This window comes from Opisthorchis viverrini (assembly GCF_000715545.1).
Source record: "Opisthorchis viverrini unplaced genomic scaffold opera_v5_64, whole genome shotgun sequence".
Taxonomy (NCBI): Eukaryota; Metazoa; Platyhelminthes; class Trematoda; order Opisthorchiida; family Opisthorchiidae; genus Opisthorchis; species Opisthorchis viverrini.
Window position 1 is genome coordinate 1836063 of NW_008751720.1, and position 21559 is coordinate 1857621.

Here is a 21559-nt window from a genome sequence, read left to right on the forward strand (position 1 = left end):
TGTTTTGCAAAAAACAATTGTTCTATTTGCACACGTGAATGCCAAAAAACGATATCAATGGTACAAGGAACTTGAGCTAACCAATGGTCGATCTGATCGCTCGATTGGTTGTTGGTTTCGTGTGACTAACCGCACATATGCAAGTATGTATGTATTTATGTACAAGGTAGCTACGTTCCTAGCGGATTCGTTTGTGGCTAGTTGGTGTGGAAAAGCGGGTCAAAGACTGTCAAAGGGGTATCAGAAACTACCGTTTGGCCTGTCCGAAAAGCACGCCTTGATAGAGCACGTTCCCAAATTCCATAGAAACGACCATCGCATTGGGTGGCAGTCCCATTGGGGCACCTGAAGGAAATTGGAAAAGAAATCTGAGATGTTCCTTTCTATGAAAATTTCATGTTTTCAAGCTAGTTACTGAGGTCCTTGGGGTTAATGATGGCTGGGAGGCTGAGGATCTGTATCCACACATCCTCCTAAGGGCACCTTGTGTTGCAGTCCGTGCTGAGGATATTTTATCCTCACACAGTGAGTGAAGCAGCTGTATGGCCTTTCTTCGTACATGTGCAACACATGCTGATGCATGCTGCCATTACCTTAAGATATTCTGCCCATGGCTTAAAAACCTGACCTGAAGTACTGGGCGTCAGCCTCGGAAATCAACAGTAGGCACGGATCACCCAGCATTCAACCTTTTGTTATTCCTGACTACTTATAAGTAGCTAAGATCACTTCTGTCAAATGCCGAAATACTCCCTTGCTGAAAGCGGTGGCCGTACCATCCGGAACGCCGGTTTTTCGCGAATTACTAAATGCGTACCACGTGAAATGCTGTTGGAGACACCGGTATCAGCTTGATTTCGGCCCAGACTTCTCAATCCTGGAACGTGATTTAAAGTGACAAACCCGGGTCATGATGCCAATGTGCTTCGCTAGTGCGAAATACCAATGAAGTTGTTCTTGGTTGTGGGCTACCCACCCTCCTGATCCAGATGGGGCCGTGGCACTTTTGATTGGGTCCAGTTTCGGGACAGTGTCACAAGCTTCGTAGAGAGAATGCCTTGTTTTTTGGTCAAAACACGAATAGCGAGTCTTTGTGTCATCAACGAATCTACACCGGCAACAGGGAGAAAGCATGGCTTGGCCTCCGTGTACCACTACTGTCTACATAACTTCAGCTACTAATGTCTTTCTCAGTAGCGAAAAACTTGTTCACCTCAACTGCGCCGTGTGTTCAAGGCCTGTCCTAGTTCATTTTTCCACTGCTGAAAAAATTGGGTAGTCCCAGTAAAGCCAAATGTCGAATAACCTCGCAGTTGACCTACTCATTCGCAAGGGATAGCCATGTATCGATTAGTTGGACTCGACTGGTGTTATGTTGATATCCCTATTGGATGCGACCTATTCAAAAATCACTTCTCAACTCTCTTAATCAGTCGCTCCATATCTACTTTATTACGCAGTGTGGTTTCGTTGCAATAACAGGAGAAAGTCTTGTCTCCCGGGAGATGGACACTGTCAGTTCAGAACATCAATTAACTTACCGGACTGTGTTTGTATTCGGAGGTTGTGCATCCCCATGGAAAAGTTCATTGAAGCTGTGTTGTGAGATGGGGTCGTAGTTGATGTTGCGGTTAGATACTGCGTGCCGGCACCGGGTTCGGTACACTTTCGACCATCGGTAACCGGAGGCTTTTTAGTCACACTTGAAATGCTTTGATAGCGTTTCGGGTTGGCCTCACAATTTGTAGTATACGGACCAACCGATCGAGGAATTTTCGCAGTTGGCTGGTCCATGCCGGTAAGAGCAGCTCTTATTGCGGGCCTCTTCCCCGACGCTGTGACCGAGGAGGACGAATAGGCAGTTGAATTGAGTTTACTGTGGAAATTTTCTGTGAGCGGAAGTATACCGGGGTTTGGCGAGTGGCCACTATCCTCTTCATCTTCCACGGATCTCGCCCCGTTTTGTTCATCTCGAGAATCTACGTTGATAGAGCTCCAGCTATGGGAACGGTTTGTCTAGATACAAAGAGTGGTTGGGAGTGGTTACGCAGTGAAATCAATAAGGAACTCGTCTGGTAGACCAATGTTAAACTAACCCAAGAGTTTTTCTACGTTTTTATGGGACTCGAAGACAATCTACTTCAACCGCTAGTCTGACAACTGGGCGAATAAGGAAGTTCAATGGAGAAAAATAACTCATGATGCCTGAACATGCGAAGGGGCATTCCCATGAGGCTGATTACTTTCCTCACGGCACACTGAATCCCCGAAAAAGTAAGGAATACGACGTTTTGTGCATTTCATCTGTCTGTTCCTAATGTGTACTAGAAGGTGCTGAACTTGCATGTGGAACATTCAGTATTCAATATTTTCAGATGAACGCTTTTGATGATCTACACGTTGGAGAGACGCATGCTTTTTAATTAGAAAAACAAAATTCTCACAAACCTATGTTCTTCCGGAGAACACAGACGTCTCCTTGAGTCCAGGAAGCCTTCCGTAACACCAAATCGACCGCGTCGTTACTTTCGCTTGAGACAGACTTTGAGCGGGAATATCTTATAGACCATTGGAGATCCCACGAATCTTCTATCTGTTTTTTTGCTAACGACAAAATCTCGTGGACATATGTTCAGTGTTGGCAGTAGAGAATGCACTCTTCTATGATGAACTGGTCATGTTTGACCGCGGACTTTAACGGTCAAAACAATGGAATTAGCACCATTTGTCCGTAGCACTATCATCTTCATAAGCTCTAGTCCCGATGGCTTGACATCGCGTACCAGCGAGGCCTCGGTTGTCCAATGACTCTGCTGCCTTCCCACGCCATCGCGGGAGAAGGCTGATGACTTCTGCAAGCCAAATCTAGTTCCTTGAAAGGATACTGGCTCATTCTGATCCGCGTGGCTGAGAGGACCCACAGTTACAGGAATGCTTCGCGATATTCTGATGCTGTTAGTTGACACAATCCAGTCTGGTGCCTTGTATCTTGAGTAAAGTGGGCTTTTGAACCAGCAGAAAAACGACTTCTAGTGGACTAGAGACATAGAAACGGCTTCTTGTATATAACCAATTAACACGGACTGTTTGTTTTTGACCAAATGTGATATCCCCAACCTATGAACACAAGTGAAACCGACCTCGACCGCCGATACTTGTAAAGAAAGATATGCCGTAAAACACATCTTTCGTCCTGCGACAGGACGTTAACTGGTTTGCTTCTGACGGAGGTTGCAGGAATTACAATCGTTCATCAGGAGGTGATAATGACAATGCACTTTTATGTTTTCATAAAGGAAAGTGCTCACAAGGTTGCTGAAAACTCTTCAACAGCCCATGACCGGTTTCGTCCTTCTTGGGGCTTATCAGGTAGGCGCGTGAAAACCAAACTGATTTGCAAATGAGTCTGTTTCTTCAAAACAGTCCGATTTGGGTTCAAGTAGAACATAAGGTTAACAGAGATTCGAGGACTGCGCCTACCTGATGAGTCCCAAGAATGGCGAAACCGGTCGTGGGAAACGGCTTCTTGTATATAACCAATTAACACGGACTGTTTGTTTTTGACCAAATGTGATATCCCCAACCTATGAACACAAGTGAAACCGACCTCGACCGCCGATACTTGTAAAGAAAGATATGCCGTAAAACACATCTTTCGTCCTGCGACAGGACGTTAACTGGTTTGCTTCTGACGGAGGTTGCAGGAATTACAATCGTTCATCAGGAGGTGATAATGACAATGCACTTTTATGTTTTCATAAAGGAAAGTGCTCACAAGGTTGCTGAAAACTCTTCAACAGCCCATGACCGGTTTCGTCCTTCTTGGGGCTTATCAGGTAGGCGCGTGAAAACCAAACTGATTTGCAAATGAGTCTGTTTCTTCAAAACAGTCCGATTTGGGTTCAAGTAGAACATATAGTTAACAGGGACTCGAGGACGCCAACTTGTTAGCTTCGCAGGGAGGTTGCAGGAATTACAATCGTTCGTCAGGACGAGATAATGATAACACAATTTCATGTCGTTGCAGAAGCGGCTCTGGGGTAAAATGGTATCGAACAGCCCGCTTCAAAACATCAAGACTTTTATGGTATATTTGTCACCAGTTCTGGCCATTGTTAACATTGGTTTTCGCATCGAAATTCTTCTCATTTCCAATCAAAATAGAGTTATTGGTTCGTCAATACTACTGAATTTCCTCCGAGTGAGGTTGCTAAAAGTAGGCTGCCGTAAACTGCTATAAACGCGTACATTTGTCCGTGGTTGATTAAAATACTTATGAGTATAAGTATGAATACAATTTTAGTCACTTCTCTCTTCTGTATTGATTGTACCAACTATAATTTTCCGAGTAAAAATATTGTAAAAATTATCCCGAAATGGCCATGAACGACGCCAGAAAATCTGCATATCCTCCGACTTGTGGACAGATCATGCCTAGGTGAGGTGACATACCTTATTTCCCTTAAGGGACCTTGTTGTCAGTTTTTGACCGCAGGGTAGGATCAAAGTTGGGTTCGACTTCTCCTGGTTTGTCTACTGTTGAGGTTGTAATCACCGGTGGATTATTGAACAGAAAACTCATGAGAGGGTCGTTATCGTCGCGGATAATAACGCGGGGCCCACCTGACGGCTTTCTTCCTGTATCGGGACCTAGTATACTGGGTCTCAATTCAGGATGGATTTCCCCATACAACTCTTGATGTAATATCCGCTTCATTAGTGATCAGTTTACGCCAACTTCTAAAAGAATAGACTTTGCCCAGAGCGTACTCACAATATTCCATTACGAGAACGCGATTTGTACTACTGTTTCTGTAATCTATTCGCCAAGTAAATTTTGTTGAGTGTTTCTCAATCTATTCGAGACGTACGTCGATTACTACAAAACTTCTGTTACTGCTATTATTACCATATTGTCGCATATGTCGTTTTATTACATTCTCTGCGTTACTGTGTGCTGCAATACCGTATACTTTACTATACTATGCTATACTATACTATATAATATACTATAGTAAACTACACTATACCATACTATACTATACTGTACTGTACTATACTATACTGTACTATACAATGCACCGTATACTATACTATATTATGCTATACTATTGTATACTATACTACAGTATACTATACTATACCATACTATACTATACTGTACTGTACTATACTATACTGTACTATACAATGCACCGTATACTATACTATATTATGCTATACTATTGTATACTATACTACAGTATACTATACTATACCATACTATACTATACTGTAGTAGCTGCTTCGGTGTGTCAGAGAGTTTGCGCGTGTGCGTGTCCGTTCGTCGTTCCACCATCGATCTGGTATGTGACTTGAGTGGCAGATTGGATGCGTGTCCGATTGGTTGGCTCGCGTGAGCGCTGTGGGTTGACTGGATGTGTGACTCAGTTGTTTTGCTTGCCTGCCACGAAAGCGGACCAGTTTGGCCGCGTGTACCCAATACACCCGTGTCCGTACTTACGTGTTCTTCTGACTTACTGTGAATCACAATATATACTATACCATACTATGCTATACTGTATACTATCGGTCTATTACTTTATCCCAGTCGCCTAGACGAGGGAATAAACCTCTGATTTTGGTTGACTTTCATGTTGATTTCGAGTTGCTTTGAATGACTTGCAGGCTTCACAGGTTGTGTACTATCATTACCATTCCGTTCAGTTACTGAACCTTTTCATATGGTACCGAGTCCCCTGGTGGCCACAAACAAGAATCGCGATTGTTTGGTAGCCAAAAATCCACTGCTATCGCATGCCTTTCAGAAGGTGAAGTACTCGCCCGGAACCCAGTGCCGTGTAAGCATAACTGATCGCCTGGATTTTATCGGGCGATTGTTTGTTACGCAGGCCACGTTCACGTGACATGGTTGTGATATCGATCCTGTAGCTGTGTGCGACAATAGCTAGTGAAATCCCTTTCGTTATTGTCTCTGCAACATACATTTCATTCAAAGAAGAGAACCCTGATGAATATTGGCTCATTTTGGAGTTCACGTGCTCAAGACTGTCAGCTGGAGACGCTGTTGGGAGCATGTCAGCATTGGCTGACACCGTAAAAAGAGAACCAGGAATATACGCAGCTAGCATTGCAAAACTATGCATGCAGCACACTTAACAAAAATGGGTGGATAAAATGGCGCTTACCGCCTGTGTTTGACTTACCGACTCCTCCGGTTCGACGGGTGTCAGATTATTTGTACTAGTGAAAGCCATCTTCGATCGTTGACCACCACTCTGCCCACATCCAGGATACATCCACTTCACTTCCTTTTCCGTTCCATTTAGCTCGGGTGAACAAATTTCCATATCACTCCGCTTTTTCACATCACTCAGTGGCGCTTGCTCTTTGTTCTGGCTACGAGAGAGATGTGGACGAGGCGCACACCTCTGAAGATGATGATGTCGTCGAATGGCCTGAGTTCCAGGTAGGGCTTCTCGCCGCTTCTCGTCCTTGCGGTCTCCAGAAAAAATTTTTTCTCGTCTCTCTTGACCAAAGTGTTGCTGTTCACTTGGAGAGTTGGGGTTTTGATCAGATGAGTAGGGTTCATCGTCGTACGTACTGGATTCTTTGGAAGATGGAAAGCGGCAATTCAACGCGAGACAATGGTGCTCTGGTCTTACTGATTACAATGCTCCAACACACAGTTCAGCCAGAAGGGTGTTGGCGCAAAGGGTGTAACTTACCTTTTGTGGACTGCGAATCCATTGGTTCTTCTGTGGCCGTCAGGTTCAATGGGGAAACGGAGCTTGTTCGGTCACGATCGGCATCTTCGCCACCACGGTTGTGATGAGTAACACCCGACGAAAGTTGCTGATTGAGACAGGATTGTAAGAAAGAAACGAGATAACAAAATGCTTTTGACTAGAGACTGTCTCCTCTTATCCTGTCTTATCGTAGACCTGTTACTTGTTACTTGTAAGCAAGCATCACAAAATGGAGTCAAGTAACCAAGTGATGTCCAACGTACTAGGTTGCTATCCTAAGAGCCGGTATCAATTAGCAAAGCAACGTACTGCTCTTTCTCTCGAGTGTCCATCTATACTTAGAAATGCTTTAGCCGTAATGCCAAAACCTTGCTTTTCTCATGTGAACGCTTTCAACGCGACAAACCGCGGTTTCGGCGGCTTTCGAGAGTGCGTGTCTCCTGAGAAAAATACGATTAGTGAAACTGACACCAGCCTATGGTGTCACAGAGTACACAATCTCGGTGACGTGCTAAAGGATATCTGTTGGTTAGTCAGATGGTAGTTGGTCTGTTCTCCCAGCTTGGCAACTTGGTTGCAAACGTTTCGTTCCCAGTCGAGAAGACATCGTCAGTGTGCATTTGAGTGGGTGCTTCCTCCGTACCTAGCTGCGTTTACATAGTTTTTAAAGAGTATCTGATATCTTGTCATGTGATTGGCTAATTGGTATATGCCTTTCTTGTAGTATTATTGACTCAATTGTGATTTGTGGTGCGTTGTTGTCTGCATGCCTTGTATTCCATTGGTTGGCTGGATGGTTGTTTTGGGGTGTTTCAGGTCCATTTTTGATTGGTCCGTTTCCGGTTTCTGTTGCGTTGTGGCCTCTCTTCCTTGAATTCGGTTGGTTATGATAGCGGTTTCCGTTTTCGTAGTTTCCTTACTCCAGCCTTCTTCAGCCTGATTGCTTGTTTGTTTGTCCGCCTCTGCGTTCCGTAGTCCCGTATTTCTTTTGCTTGTAATGGTCGATAGACTGGGTCGATTTTGATGTGTTTGTTGATGGCTTTATTAGTGGAGTGCCAGGCTTCTATGAATTCACGTTGTTTCTTCGTTCTCTCTTGTGTCGATGTGTGAACGGTGCTCCAGTTGAGTCTATGTCCAACTTGCTCTTTGTCCACGGAGACGAGTGAAAATTGGCCGCGCCTTTTGGTTGGTGTTCATGTATTCCGCTAGGGTGCTTCCTTCCTCTCTATCTGAAGGTTCAAGTGGCCTTCATCTGTCGTTCTCGACATTCTTATCCTCAATAGAAAATGCAGTTTCCCAAACTGAATTTTTCAACCCAATCGCTGACTTTAAACCCGGACACCGATGGACCATTTTTTCTTCCGCCATCCCCAAAACGAAGTACCACAGGTGGTCTGTTCAGTCGCCGATAATTAATCAACTCCAGTCGTCACTCCATACGTTATATTAGTACTGCCACATCACTCGACCCAGTTGCCCGACACGAAGGCGATATCAGTTTGATTCCTACCTCCATCGATGGAATAGAATAGACGGTGAGGTGGAGATGGAGACAGTGTGGATCACAACCGTTCCAACAATCGAATGTATCGACTCTAGCTGGCTGATTTGCTTCTCCTGGGGGTGTTAATGTGACCTGCATTTGGCGGGATCACTTACATCAGCCGTGTTAGACCACAGGTTAGTCGAACAGATGGGAAATGTATTGTTTAATCACACTGTCCCATCCCGCTCAGTGTGGTGCCATCCGGAAGCAAGTTATCATCGTTCTGAGCGCGTGCACATGTGTGGAAAAAAAGGGGTACATCTAATGTAACATTAATTTACCTGATTCTGTTCACACCGGTGTTGTCCATAAGCCATGATGGTAGGTCCAAAGGGGTTGTGGTACTACATTAGGGCTGGTTTTTGCGCTTACCAGCGTTGTCTATAAGCACATGTCTGAGGAGATGACAGGTTACATTCCATTTGCTTGATTAGTTGGTCACAAACGTTACTTATGACGGACAGCTGTATTCTTATGGAAAGGTGATGTCCGAAGCCAGCTTACAAGGGATCCACTTGTCCGATTCCCGGAGACCGGATGCCGAATCAGAACCGAGAACCTCCTCGTTCGTTCTTGTGCGACTCAGTATTTTCAATAGATATCAGACCGAGTACGTTTCACCGGTTCAAGCCAGAAGTCTTCATCTAATAGAACTTACACAACACTTCCTAAATTTACAGGTAACTGGTAATTTACTAATCGAGCTTTGTACCAGAGCTTACCAGATCACTTAAGTATCGGTGTAACCGTGGCTACTACTGGTGGGATATGTGAGTAGTATGTTTTCTCCTAAATCCGCTTCGCGTCTCTTAAGAAGTGAAGTCTGTTATGGAATTCGTGGAGTCATTTTATAGCATTTGCTTAAATTTGAGTAACAGTCAATGAATATCCAGGAAAGTTCAGGAAGATGCGTTCAGAGAGAAGATGGATATTCAGTTTTTATAAACAAGATGCATATGAGAGTTTTGCTTCTCTGTCCAGTCGTCCGTAACTGTTCACTTGGCGTTTTCTAATAGACAACTCCTAAGCGGAGGCTTTCTTCCTTCCGCCAGATCTGATTTTCCTCGTAGCTGAGAGGTTTTTGATAAGTGTCTTTGAGTATTCGATGAGGTGTGCTGTCTAGTTGTCAGCGCTTTCCCCTCATGCCTCTGCTTCGAAAGTGATGACTACGGCTAAAAGTAAAGCCCAGCTAGATTGCATTCAGTGTTTGAAATCGGATCCCACACGAAACGCTCCATTCCTGGACCTTGGGTTTAATTTATCATGTACAGACGCGGACAAAAATGAAAAACGTGTAGCAGAAAAGTTTATAGAAATCTAACGATGTTGCATACCTGAGCTCGGTGCAGACCAGTTTTGTGAGAGCCGTCGCTGGACGGACTATGACGCGGCTGGTTCGAACCTGCGTTTAACCGTTGACCAGCTATCGTAGAATCTACCATATTGTGTTGTGAATGAGGATTTCCGGCCACGAATGCACCCGGCAGTGGAGGGAACCCCGCCCCGAACAAAGTGGCCGCAGCGGCGGCAAAACTGTTCGGAATTCCAGGAATCAAATAGCCGGACGAGTGAGTAGGGGAACCAAGGGTCGGGTCTGTGCTTCCCGAAGTATAGGACTGAAGCGGTCCACTGCCGACAGAAGATCCTGTGGTGGACGAAATCGGAGGTAAGAGATTTGTTGGAAACATGGTAGTAACACCAGCACCGGCCTGGTGTACTGATGAAGATGAGAGGTTCAGACCCGGTGGTGTTGATCCAGGAGGAAAGCCAAACAGTGGATGGAGTGGGTTGAGTTGGGAACTCATACCGATTGGGGTATTCGCCCCAAAGGGGAGAGTGACACCGGACAATGTTGGTATCCCAGTATTCATACCGGAACCGCCCATTGTGGAGTGAAACGAGGGAGATCCGTTGAGCCCAGAACCAGAAAGAATTGATCCAAGAGGCATGGGTCCTGAACTAGACATTTGTGAATTGGACGAATGAGCCGCAATAAGACTTGAGGGTGTCAAAGGTCTATTTGATCCCGTAGGTGTGACCATCATTGGATAGTCAAATGTGTAGGAAGAACGGCGTGCTTCTCTTCGATTCCCGTCGATCGCGGCTTGCAGTTCACTCGGTGTACTCAAGCCCAATGTGTCGCATTCATAAGGGTAGAGGTACTTCATATATCTACAGTGGAGAGGTGGGTATATTTTATAGATAGCGTCTAAATACATATTTGAATGCAGGACAAACCTATGTGTGTGTCCACGTTTCTTATATAGCTAATGTAAAATTTTGAGTGAGTATCGCAAGAGTGCAGTGTTCAATATTAAGGTCAAATTCGTCCTGGTCGCTGAGCCACAGTCCACGTACAGTGGGTTGTCGTCCACTCTCGCAACCCACAGCCACTGCCGATTCGGGCTGCGTCACTTGTGCAATCATCCGAGCGTCTTTCAGACTGCATAAGTCCGAGAGGGATCGTTTCCAGGCGAGCCCCGCCACTAATGCAAAAAGTGCATGTGCGAAAAGTTAAGCCCGCCACCACTTTTTGCCAGCTCCAATTTAATGTACCCACACAACCTTGACCTATTTTTGATGAAAACAAGTCCTTATCCGTATCTAGGCTCACTTTGTGCAAAACTTTTCTCCGTTCGGACGTAAAACCTCAAATGAACTTTCTGACGCTTTCAACTCTCGTCTATGACAAGGAAACGGCAATACGTTTTTTGCAAAGCCATGGAGTGACACATAATCAAAATTTATGCAATAATGGCCACCAAATGACACTTTCAACTGTTTCTGACGGGTGGAGATGTAACGCCCAACAGTGTCGGCAAGAAATCGGTCTTCGAAAGGGAACTTGGCTGGAGGGGTATGGGATGGAGTTTAGGACAGTAATTCTATTCATTTATTTCTAGTCTAGAAATTTGGCAAAAATCCAATTTTGCTCAGAGGAATTATCTATTAGCCACGCGACCGCTGTTGACTTGAAGAACTTTCTTAACGAAGTTTGCTCCTGGCGGCTTTTGCAGACTCCAACAGTTGTCGGCGGCCCTTTGGCACGTCTACAAGGTGCAGAATAAACGCCAATATGGCAACTACTTGTGTGAGTTCATTTGGAGGCAAAGGTACCGAAAAACGGACCTTTTCACACAAATTATTAATGACATGTTCCAATTTCACCCTCTTCAATAAAAACGAAAAGTACATATTTCATACCCTCATTTTTCTAATCTTTTTTGGGTGGCGGGGGTTAATTTTTTGGCGGGGCTTATTTGGACAAGATCCTCCGAAAGCATAAGAAATGAAGTAGAACAGAAAAGAGGCTTTCCAAGTCCATTGGTTCATTGAAATTTAGTCTATTCGTCTATGTTGAAGACACTGATTGCCACTAGGTTGCGATTAAAGTCGTTGTTTTTTGGATACCGGGACAAAATGTGGTTACCACGGTGATTCTCTTGTACGAAAGTGAAATGAATAACAGCTGAAGAGTTCAGAGGTTTAAGGTCGGAGTTATGGTTGAGTAGTCTGAGCTGGTCCACAGGAATACAACTCAGATGCCTGGTGCTGAGTTATTTTCTGCTAATTAACTTCCTTCGTTTTTTAATAGAATTATTTCAACAGCTCGCTCTGTCAGTTTGTTTCGACTGCCTTCGTCCTCACTGATCCGTCCTCATCTGTGATGTGAACTCTCATGCGACATGTTCAGCCGAAATCAAAACCACTCACGTGATGTGATGAGTAGTCATCACCTTGTGCGTAGAACAGCCAATTTTCGTATTGAGCAGTCATCCACACAGCAATGATATCAAGTGACACCAGCATTGATGTTCAACATCGTTTTCAACCGTTCACTTTCGAAATGGTGTCAAAGAATGGTTAGAAATTTGAAAAAAAAAAGTATTTGATAGGGGCAGCCCGTTGTAATCATTCACCCTGTACTGAGTGACAGTTAAAGCTCGATTTTTCAGATGTATGAAAATGCTCTGGGGCTAATTGCTGGTGGTGATAGCTAACGACTAATCAGCTACTCAGTTTGACCAGCAAATGGAGAGTATATTTCCATACTGTCACTCTCACAATATTGTCCCAAACGAATCTGCCGACTGGGCTGATTGGGACATTCAAATTATCCGCTGAGACGGGGAGTGCCCGTCGAGATTCACTGACTTCAAGGGTCATAAGGCCTACTCAAAATCAACATTTTCTCCAGATCTACTCACTCACTCAGAGTAGTACAAGCAGAGTGAAATTCCACCAGCTTCACAGCCCTTCACAAGACAAAAGGACAAAGTGTTCCACGTCATTCCGCAGACTTTAACTTATTGGGGGACAAACAGCATATCACAAACTCGAGATTCACCGTAATCGACTCACTGGGTTCGCAGAGTGAAAGCGGCACTGGTTATGGACGACGGCAGGTTCAAGCCTTTTGTTATTTCACGCCACAGTTTCTTGTTGATCACTTCCACCAGGCCACCACGAGCAACAACCAGTTGGAAGAGTTCATACAGGTCAAGCACCTGTTTAGCCATGATTGGGATGCGGTTGACCGGTGTTCCTTTGGGAAAAATAACCATAGAAAATGCAAAGTTAACGATCACTTATAAGGCAATGTTGCTGGGACAAGAACTGACAAGTTACCAGTGTAATGGCGGATACTACTGATGAGGCGTGCAAGTAGCAAATGGTTTCCTCGTAACTCCGCCTCGCGTCTAATGGAAAATGCACCCCATGGAGTTTATTACGGAACCTGCAGAAATGTTCTGCAGCGTTCGTTCACAGTTGCATGATCGTCAGTCAATATTCACGAAATTTGAAGAAGACGTGTGAAGATGTTCAGTTTTTAAAAATAGGAGATGTTCACTTTCCCGTCCAATAGTTTGTAACCGTTTAGTTCCTGGCGAGCGAATCCGCGGTGGAGGGTCTCCTCCTTACACCAGTACGATACGACAGTGTTAGCAAAGTGCACTCATTTGCATACCAATTTGGTTTTCACGATGAAAGCTCTCGTTTATTGTGTTCCTCGTCCACGGAATGTGCCGCACCAGGTCGCCTCACGAAATTCGAAAGATCAGCAAATTTATTAATAGCGTTTGCGAATTGCAGCGAAAAACATCCTAGTTACTCCATCTCAGTATTCTAAAGAGCGCAGATCAAAGTACGAATGACCTCATTGCTTTCCAAACGCAACGACATTCAATCTCATGTACCACGGCTCGGTCATGACGGCAGAAGGGTGGAAAAAACCCAAACATATGAATCTGTCGCCAGCCACAAATCTCGGTCTATCTCGTCAAAGCTCGATTTAACAAGCTACCAAGCGTCGTATCGACATACTATGCACTAATGATGGCTTCCATTTGATAGGCACCAGCCAGGTGGCAGACGCAGGTGATTCGGGATATGAAACCAACCGTACTGGCATGTCAAAACAATAGACGCTCAGCGTTTAATTTTTCCCCCAATCACCACCCATGCCCACCCTCAGGCGTCCAGATTTAATGTGTCAGTGAATCCGTGTGAGAAAAAAACGAATCGTGTGCATCGAACGGCTGCACCTGGTGGTGAGCTTACCGCGGAGTGGCAGATCAATTATTCGCCGTTCATCTACCGATTCACTCGACAATCTGGACTGATGTGAACCATACCAGCGCAATCTCCCGGTGTATTCAATTGAAATTTCCACGACAGTTTCCATCCCAAGCAGGTGACAAATAGTTTGGGGAGACCTATCGTAAAATTCTGACCAAAATCAGGTGTAGAACGGGATAGGAGCTTGACGACCGTGTGGAGAACCGGAACACAGGAGAGTCTGAACAGCAAATTGGAACTCTTCAATTCATTTGGCTTTGCATAAATTAGGCACCCTCCATGTCACTGCGTCCGGTTTTTTTTTAAGATGACTCGATGTGGACTTTAGCGTATCCTCAGCAAAACCCGAAGACAATTTGACATCAAATTTAGATGTCCCAAGAAGTATTTTGAATCTGGTATGAACCAGATTGCTAGGTCCTACACAGGGCACTTTGAGACTCCTATCATCTCGAGAATTTCAGCTGGTGTCGTGTGAGAATGTACCAGGCTACCTCTTACATACCGGTTAGCGTGACTTACGACTTTTTTCATCTTTCTTCTGTTTTCCAGCCAAACTGTCTTCCACCCGGTTGGAAGGGAATATTCACCTGAGTACTTTTGTAGCGGTAGTCTCTTTAAGAGGAAACTGTCTGAATATGATCACCCACCCATGATTCCTTGCTGAGTTTGAAAGTTGTCAGTGAAACCAATCGATTCTCATTCACCCGACTGCATTATTTTGAGCCACTTTCGAAGGAAAACCTCGCTCATCCATGTAGTTAGTCCAAATAGAGTTTGGCAAAACGCAGTACAAGTTCCTCTGAACGAACTTTGGTTGTTGAGTGATCAAAATCCGTGTGCTGGAAATGTACCATTAATCAGTCAGCCCTGGGATGTGTTTGCTTTCTTCGGTTGACTAGGAAAGATGCTGTTTGTGATAAGTAATCGTGCAAATTCTAGTTTATAAAGGTTTCTGAACCCGTGTGAAATTTCCTTTCGAGTGAGTGGGTTCCAACATTGGTGTTGTAGATGGATTCACGGATTCACGCTCATATCACCCTCGTTTGAACAGTCATCCTCCTGTCCTGAGCTAAGTTCACACCAAAGGAGTAAGTACTCGACTCGGGTTATCGGTCTTCTTAGAGCTCATGAGCAGTGCATATACCAATGGCCGTGTCGGAGTTCGAGCTCTGAACTTCTGTGCTGAGCGTGCTACCATAGCTCCATCAGCGCAAGCCGGACACACCTGAACAAACGGACGCGTTCACACCTAAGCGATGTGACTGGTGCGAACTCACCAAAAGAACGGCACCAGGGCAGGAGAACTGTTCAACTCACTAGAGGAACGGCACCAGGGCAGGAGAACTGTTCAAACGATAGTAGTGTGAACAAGAAGCATTTTGCCGTTTGCCCAATTGGCCCATCAATGACTCCATTCCGATAACAGTAAGCTGTAAAGTTTCCTTTCGGCTGTTTGATGATTTCACTTCTCAGCAACTGACCAAATCTTGTTGGGCACCGATGCAATTTGGTCTGATGCCATTCTCTACCGATCCGTCTACGGCTGATTCCCGATCGAAATATATCAGCGAATAGTCGAGGTTTTCAAGGTGCTCAAATCGTAAGTAGATCCGATTGATTTTTTCTGTTAATCTCAAGTTTCCAGTATGGTCAACCTTGTTACAAATGAACAAAACTTCCCTCTAATCAGTTTCTAACCCACACTGAATCAAAGTGCGTTCTGTAGGCAGAGAAAGACAAAGTTCCAGGTACATTTAAGGTGAAACAGCTTCCGGCTACCTGATGCTGAGTAGCTTTCATTCCGCTCACTTTCAGTCCAACTGCGTTCATGCTTTGTTATCATAACCACACGGACCGACAGTTGGAGTAACCCAGCAAGACTTGACGGGTTAGCTGTACTTTACCTTATTCCACGTAAGCGAACAGACAAACGAACGGTCTACTGAAGGCAGCAATCCTCTGGAATAGCAAAGTTCTCCTAAAATTAAACTTCTGGATATGACATGCCTATGGGCTGGTTGTTGAATTATGTAAAACTGGCTGGACAGAATTTAGCCAGATTTGTGGTGAATCAGGAAATTTCAGTTTACTAAACCGAACTATTTGGAAGCAAGATAAACCCCCAAACAAATGAGTATGCATAGAATCTGAGGATTGGGGCATCCTTTGGGACGTGCCTTAACAAACGATCGGAAAACACTGTTTCAACCAAAAGACCTAAAAATCATGGCTTTCCCTGATCCAAATGCAATCTTCTAGGCTTTTGCAGCTCGAAACTCGCCTAAAATAATTCTACATGCTTGTATGTCTACTCAGTGACAGCGATATCACTCACAGCACATCTGTTCAGTGTGACAGAACTCAAGGACATCGTGATAACCACTTCGAGCCAGGAGGCTCCGCTTTCTAGATTCTTCAGTTGAAAGAATAACAGCCGATTATCCTTCGGTACAAGTCCGTCACACGTGGGAGGTAAGTATGAATTTGAGGACCCTGATTGGTGTCTGAAACAGCAGGGCACACGAGCTTGTTCTAAAACGCACTTCACACGACTTTTCCAGGTGAATGGTCTAGAAATCGCTCGACTAAATTAACGGAACTGCTCTACAGGGAACCGACCGCTGTCCGAAAATTCCCGAATGTGAAGTGGAGTTACCCAAAGTTTGTGTTAAATTAGACGCACTAAAATTGAGTCGCTTCACGCTACACCACATTTGACTTCTGATCTCTGTTAGGAAGCAATCCAGTTCACCCATGTTGGACAATTTCCAGAAACATTTCGTGAAAAAATGTCGTGGCTATCCAAAATGAGTTAAGTTTTCATAAAGGAAACTACTCACAAGGTTGCTGAAAACTCTTCGACAGCCCATGACCGGTTTCTCTTTGCACATCAAATGGATTTTCACGAGAGATTCAACTAATTCTCTCGTTCGTGATATTCCTCTTCTAGATGTGCTACATAAAGGCCAGCTCATGTTTTAGTTGGCAAGCCATTCAAAATATCGAAGTTTATTTTCATGAAGGAAACTACTCACAAGTTTGCTCAGAACTTCGACAGCCCACGACCAGTTTAGCCCTTCTTGGAGATTATCTGTTGTCGCACCAATGGCCTGTGTGCAGCACATTCAGTTGTAGAATATCATAAACGAGAGATTCAGCCGAGTCTCTCGTGAAAACCAAATTAATTTGCAACTGAGTGTATTTCTCGAGTTATTTAATAGTTTTTGACACACGGGCTCTAAAATAGATTGTAAGATCGCGAACCATAGACTTTCGGCTTTTTGTCTATGAGTTATCTCATTTCCCTTAAATGCGCAGTGCAGAAAGTATCTCAACAGCATGAAGAACCAAGAGTAGTTTGCGACTGCAAAGTTGAAAAGCCCGGCCTTATCATGCCTGTTACCATTGTTATCGTTATTATTACTACTTGTACGCCAGGGGAATGCCAATAAACTATCATAAGCGTGAGATTCATCTGAGTCTCCCGTAAAACCAACTCGGCATGCAGATGAACGCAAAAGTCAAAATTAGTGCAATTCGGGTTCAAGTAGAAAGTAAGGTCGAAGGAAACGCGGGAAATGCGACTATCTGATGAACTTCAAGAAGCGTTCGTGGGCTGTCGAATAGTTTTCAGTAGCCGTATGAGTAGTGTATTACGTCCATGTTCTGAGGTGAAAACGTTATCTCACACTCCACAAGGACGTAGCAGGTGCCCATCCATCTACAAAGCGACTGCAAAACGACAGATCATACAGGAATTCTACATCAGACTCACACGCATCAGTCACAAAAAGTATATCAATAAATACCATTTAGTTTGCTCGTTCTGTTGTAAATTTCACCAACTCATGTGACTAGCATCCGATAGAGGACGCAACTGTATGAGGAACTAGCTCAAAATATGCACGCAAATATCTGGATAATGCCGAACTGAAATCAAGAGGTTTCCAGGATCGATCAATATTGGACGCATGGTAAGGGCTGAGCTAACAATGGTTGTGATCTGCGAAAGGCCAGTCAGCGGCAGATTTTTTTTATTAAAATGCATTCTAAGTGCGAAACCCACATGAATGCACTTCACCAGCAATCTTGTTTTGTGCACTTTGATCAAGGGCCTTTGGATCAGTCGATTCATCGGTTCTGAAAAAGATGACAGTGCTGCTTAAAAGCCACCTGTTTCAGGGTGGGGGGGGAGGCATTCACGCTTCCTTATCTGAACATTTCATCATTGTCTAGAAGGTTGCCGCTAAATCTTTCAACAATACCATCCAATTCCACGGTCGCATTCGTACCCCCACACTCCCCGGTCGGACATCTCCCCTATCAGTGTAAAAAGCGAGTTCCGCAATAGCATCGAAATCTTTATCGGTAATTCATCTTGGAACTGTTTCAGCTGAAGAGCCTAGAAAGCAGATACAGAAAAGCCAAGCTCTCGTGATTTTGATTGTGATTTGAAGATTGAGGGGTATTTCGGCTTATCGCCTATTCGAATCTGTTTGGTGTACAGTTGTGCGTGCGCATGTGTGCGTGTATTGGCGAAGGTTTTGCGGGATTTTTCACTGTTTTGTCTGTCCCCTCCCATAAACTGAGAGAACCGAAACTGACAGTGGAATGGCGTGTGTGCGCGCACACACACACACTCAGGGGGACAGTATGTTGTTTAATTCCACCGGAAAGCGCTTGATGCGTAAACATCTACGCTGTTCTTTACTTGACAAGACCAGCTGTCCAAAGACATACCCGACCAGACCAGGTAAGCCTTTATCTCTGAATATGCCTGGTGCCTGGCTTTGTGTCTGACGAGAGAAGCAACAGTAGTCCACCCGAACACTTATCGATCCTGTGGTGCTTTCCGCAGCATGTAGGCAGTCCGGCCTAATCGCCTACGCACCCCTTCAACTGTGTTCAAGTCACACAGGTGGTCTCAAAACCCCCTGGTGAGCTAGAAAGATTCCCACAGATTACGCACGATTTCAATTAGCCTCAGGTTGACCGTGGTACTTTGGTTGCAATTGCTACACAGAGAGACAAAGTACCCGAACCCCCAAAGGTTTCACTTAGCATCACCAGTGAAAACCCGAGGGTTGACATTGTAAACCGAAACAAATTTGACAAGCCATATAATAAAACACAAACTAAAGGAGATCAAATAAGTCCGCTGAAGTTCTCGTCTCTCATATTGCAGTGTTCCGCAAATGCCGCAAGTTTATGCCAGCGCTCAAATCACGCCGAGTATTGATTTCCAATCCTCGAGCTGGGTAACCTCGGGGAAGAGTGCTCCGCCGTTGTGGAGGTGACCTGTCAAATGCTTGCACTAGCATCCACTTTCTGGTCTGTAGTTGTGCTCAGGCTGTGTGATGATACTACAAGACCTACCTGGATCCTACGGAGAGTTTTTGAAACTTACAAATGGCCGTTTTCTGAAAAAACGTATCCACATGATAGGATAGTATACATAGACGTTTGGGGAGAAGAACGCCGACCACATCCAAGCGGATTTGATTCTTTACCAAGGTTTACTTGCGCATGAACTTTCCTGCTGGCTCGCACTGGCATCGATCATCCCAAAAAGTTCAACTCTATATGGAAACATTTAGTCGGAAAAACAGGACGAATTAACAGAACAGCTTTCCTTAACAGAATCTTGCTCCCGGCTCAGTAACTGAGTTCGTGTAGTATGTCATTTTGGATCCCAGCGAATAGGTGGGCTCACTCATGAGTATATGCTAAAATTACGTTATATCACATGTTGGATATAATAATCTATAGTACGGTATACTTGGTATGATACAGTGAACTGTAGTATAGTGAAATATGGTGCTGAAAAATATGGTGACGGGGTGCCAGCTCAAAAGTTACACCGATCGACATAGGCCTAACCGCGGTGTGGCTCCTGAAGATGTGATCAAGGGACATTCATGCTTTAAAATGTCTCGAAAAGGCTAATGTGTCAAATGAAACAGCCGATTGGGAAACTAAGAAGAGTTGTAAAATATTCATACCAAAGTTTGTTTTGTTTTAACGCAATCCTCCCTTCGTACACATTCGGAATTAATGGGCCAGGGCGAGATAGCTCAGTGGCTCGGGTTCGAACCCAACTTCTCCTGTCTAGGCTTCAGCAACCTGGCAGTACTTCTCTCGGGTAGCATGGCAGTTAGGCACCAAAACGGTGCTACAGCTAAACAACTTTTTTCCAGCACATTCGGTAGATTCGAACAAATTAAGTCGCTACCAGCCGGTGGTAATTCGAGATGAATTGCTTTTAGCATAACTTGCAATCGCCTCAAGTGGTCAGTTCTTCGCACTAGTGGAAGGTTTGTTACAGTTAGTAGTCGTACAACCAAGGAAAAGTATCGATTTAGTCCATGTAAAACTCACCACGACGCTGCATGTAGGCAAACAGCTCATCCAGGAACTCCTTTCGCTTCGGATCGTCTGACAAAACATAAAGCTGATGGTACGAAAAAGGAGGGGAGGGGGAGCGAAGAAGATAACGGTAAGGAAATTTTCAAGGAAGCTTCCATCAGTCAATACTATCGCCTTCAAAATGAACTACTGAAGCTCACGTGATATAAAACTATAATTTTTGCACTTCTGAAATACAATCCTATGAAGAAAACACGTAAAGGAATAAAACAAATTTGGCTTTTTCCAGAGTTTGATTGGTATCTCTTATGATCGGCCTGTCCAGAAGGAAGAGCTGTACAGTGAAATAAGCGTACTTCAAGTGTCATCATGATCACCGATCGTCGTAATATCGAGGAGTCAGTTCGTTTCTTTGAGCTGACAAGCCTCTGGAATTGGGAGCACAAAGGTTTTTACTCTGTGATGTTGGGAGTTGACAGTCAAAGTCTTACCTGATACACAAAAGTAGAATAATAACTTGAACTATTTTATTTTTGGTTTAGTACATATGTGAACCTGTAAAATTGTGTCGATAGTTTCAGGATAGTCAATAAAACTCCTCTCAGAACAGTTTGAGCGGTATCCCATCGGAACCATTTAGTGAAGGCGCCCACTCGTTTATAAACTAGTCAACTCGCTTATCTATCGATTTATGCAGATTGGACGGTCTGTCTTGGGGTCAGATGAGTCTGGTTTCTGGCTTGAATTCCGGCCGCTTATGGCCGCTGTTCATAAGAGAGAGTCGATTGCGTAGTACTTTGTGAAAAAGGTGCGGAACGGGCCCTGAGATGAACCCATCGACTTGCCTGAGCAGATCAACCAGCATCACACGAATTTATGCAATGAACCGCCGTGATGGAATTGAAGTGGGGTTGGTCCGACAAACTGGAACAAGCGGCTACTCTTGAATTACTGTTCTGATTGGTGTTTCGCGAGTAGCTAATGGCTAACTTGAAGCCATTTTCTCATAAGACATCTAAATTTCACAATCAAGCCGTGATAGCTTCATCCCCAACTAAAAATGACGCAGTTTCGACAGATCGTAGGGTATTTCGACCATTAATCCAGAGGAAGTACGGTCCTATAGGATGAATGGAACTTCCACCCAAGAAGTCAGCCAGTAGTTCCCGTGATTCTAGGATGAATGGAGCTCTATCCTGTTTGAGTGAGAACTAATCGCACTGCTGTTAAACAGCTCCAGACCAAACGGTAGCACCCTCTCAGTGCCTAGCTGCCATGCCACCCGAAGGAACCACGAGGGCTGGGATACCGCCAG

The 21559-nt window shown here is 44.5% G+C and overlaps 2 protein-coding genes across 2 annotated transcripts in view; both read right to left on the reverse strand.

Annotated features, from left to right (window-relative positions):
• Positions 1–247: 247 nt before the first annotated feature.
• Positions 248–1794, reverse strand: T265_04109 (hypothetical protein; the record flags this gene model as incomplete). The annotated part of the gene is made up of 2 exons (XM_009168755.1): positions 248–345; positions 1542–1794. The coding sequence occupies 2 exons, from the start codon at positions 1792–1794 to the stop codon at positions 248–250; spliced, it is 351 nt and encodes a 116-aa protein (XP_009167019.1).
• Positions 1795–3771: 1977 nt separating this feature from the next.
• The window catches only part of T265_04110 (hypothetical protein), a gene marked incomplete at both ends in the record, with an annotated part of 27789 nt that continues 10001 nt past the window's right edge, over positions 3772–21559 (reverse strand). The window contains 8 exons of the mRNA XM_009168756.1: positions 3772–4035; positions 6207–6610; positions 6729–6855; positions 7670–7928; positions 9295–9365; positions 9630–10467; positions 12658–12841; positions 20257–20329. Of these exons, the coding sequence (XP_009167020.1) occupies positions 3772–4035; positions 6207–6610; positions 6729–6855; positions 7670–7928; positions 9295–9365; positions 9630–10467; positions 12658–12841; positions 20257–20329 (2220 nt within the window). The remainder of the gene's footprint in view (positions 4036–6206; positions 6611–6728; positions 6856–7669; positions 7929–9294; positions 9366–9629; positions 10468–12657; positions 12842–20256; positions 20330–21559) is intronic.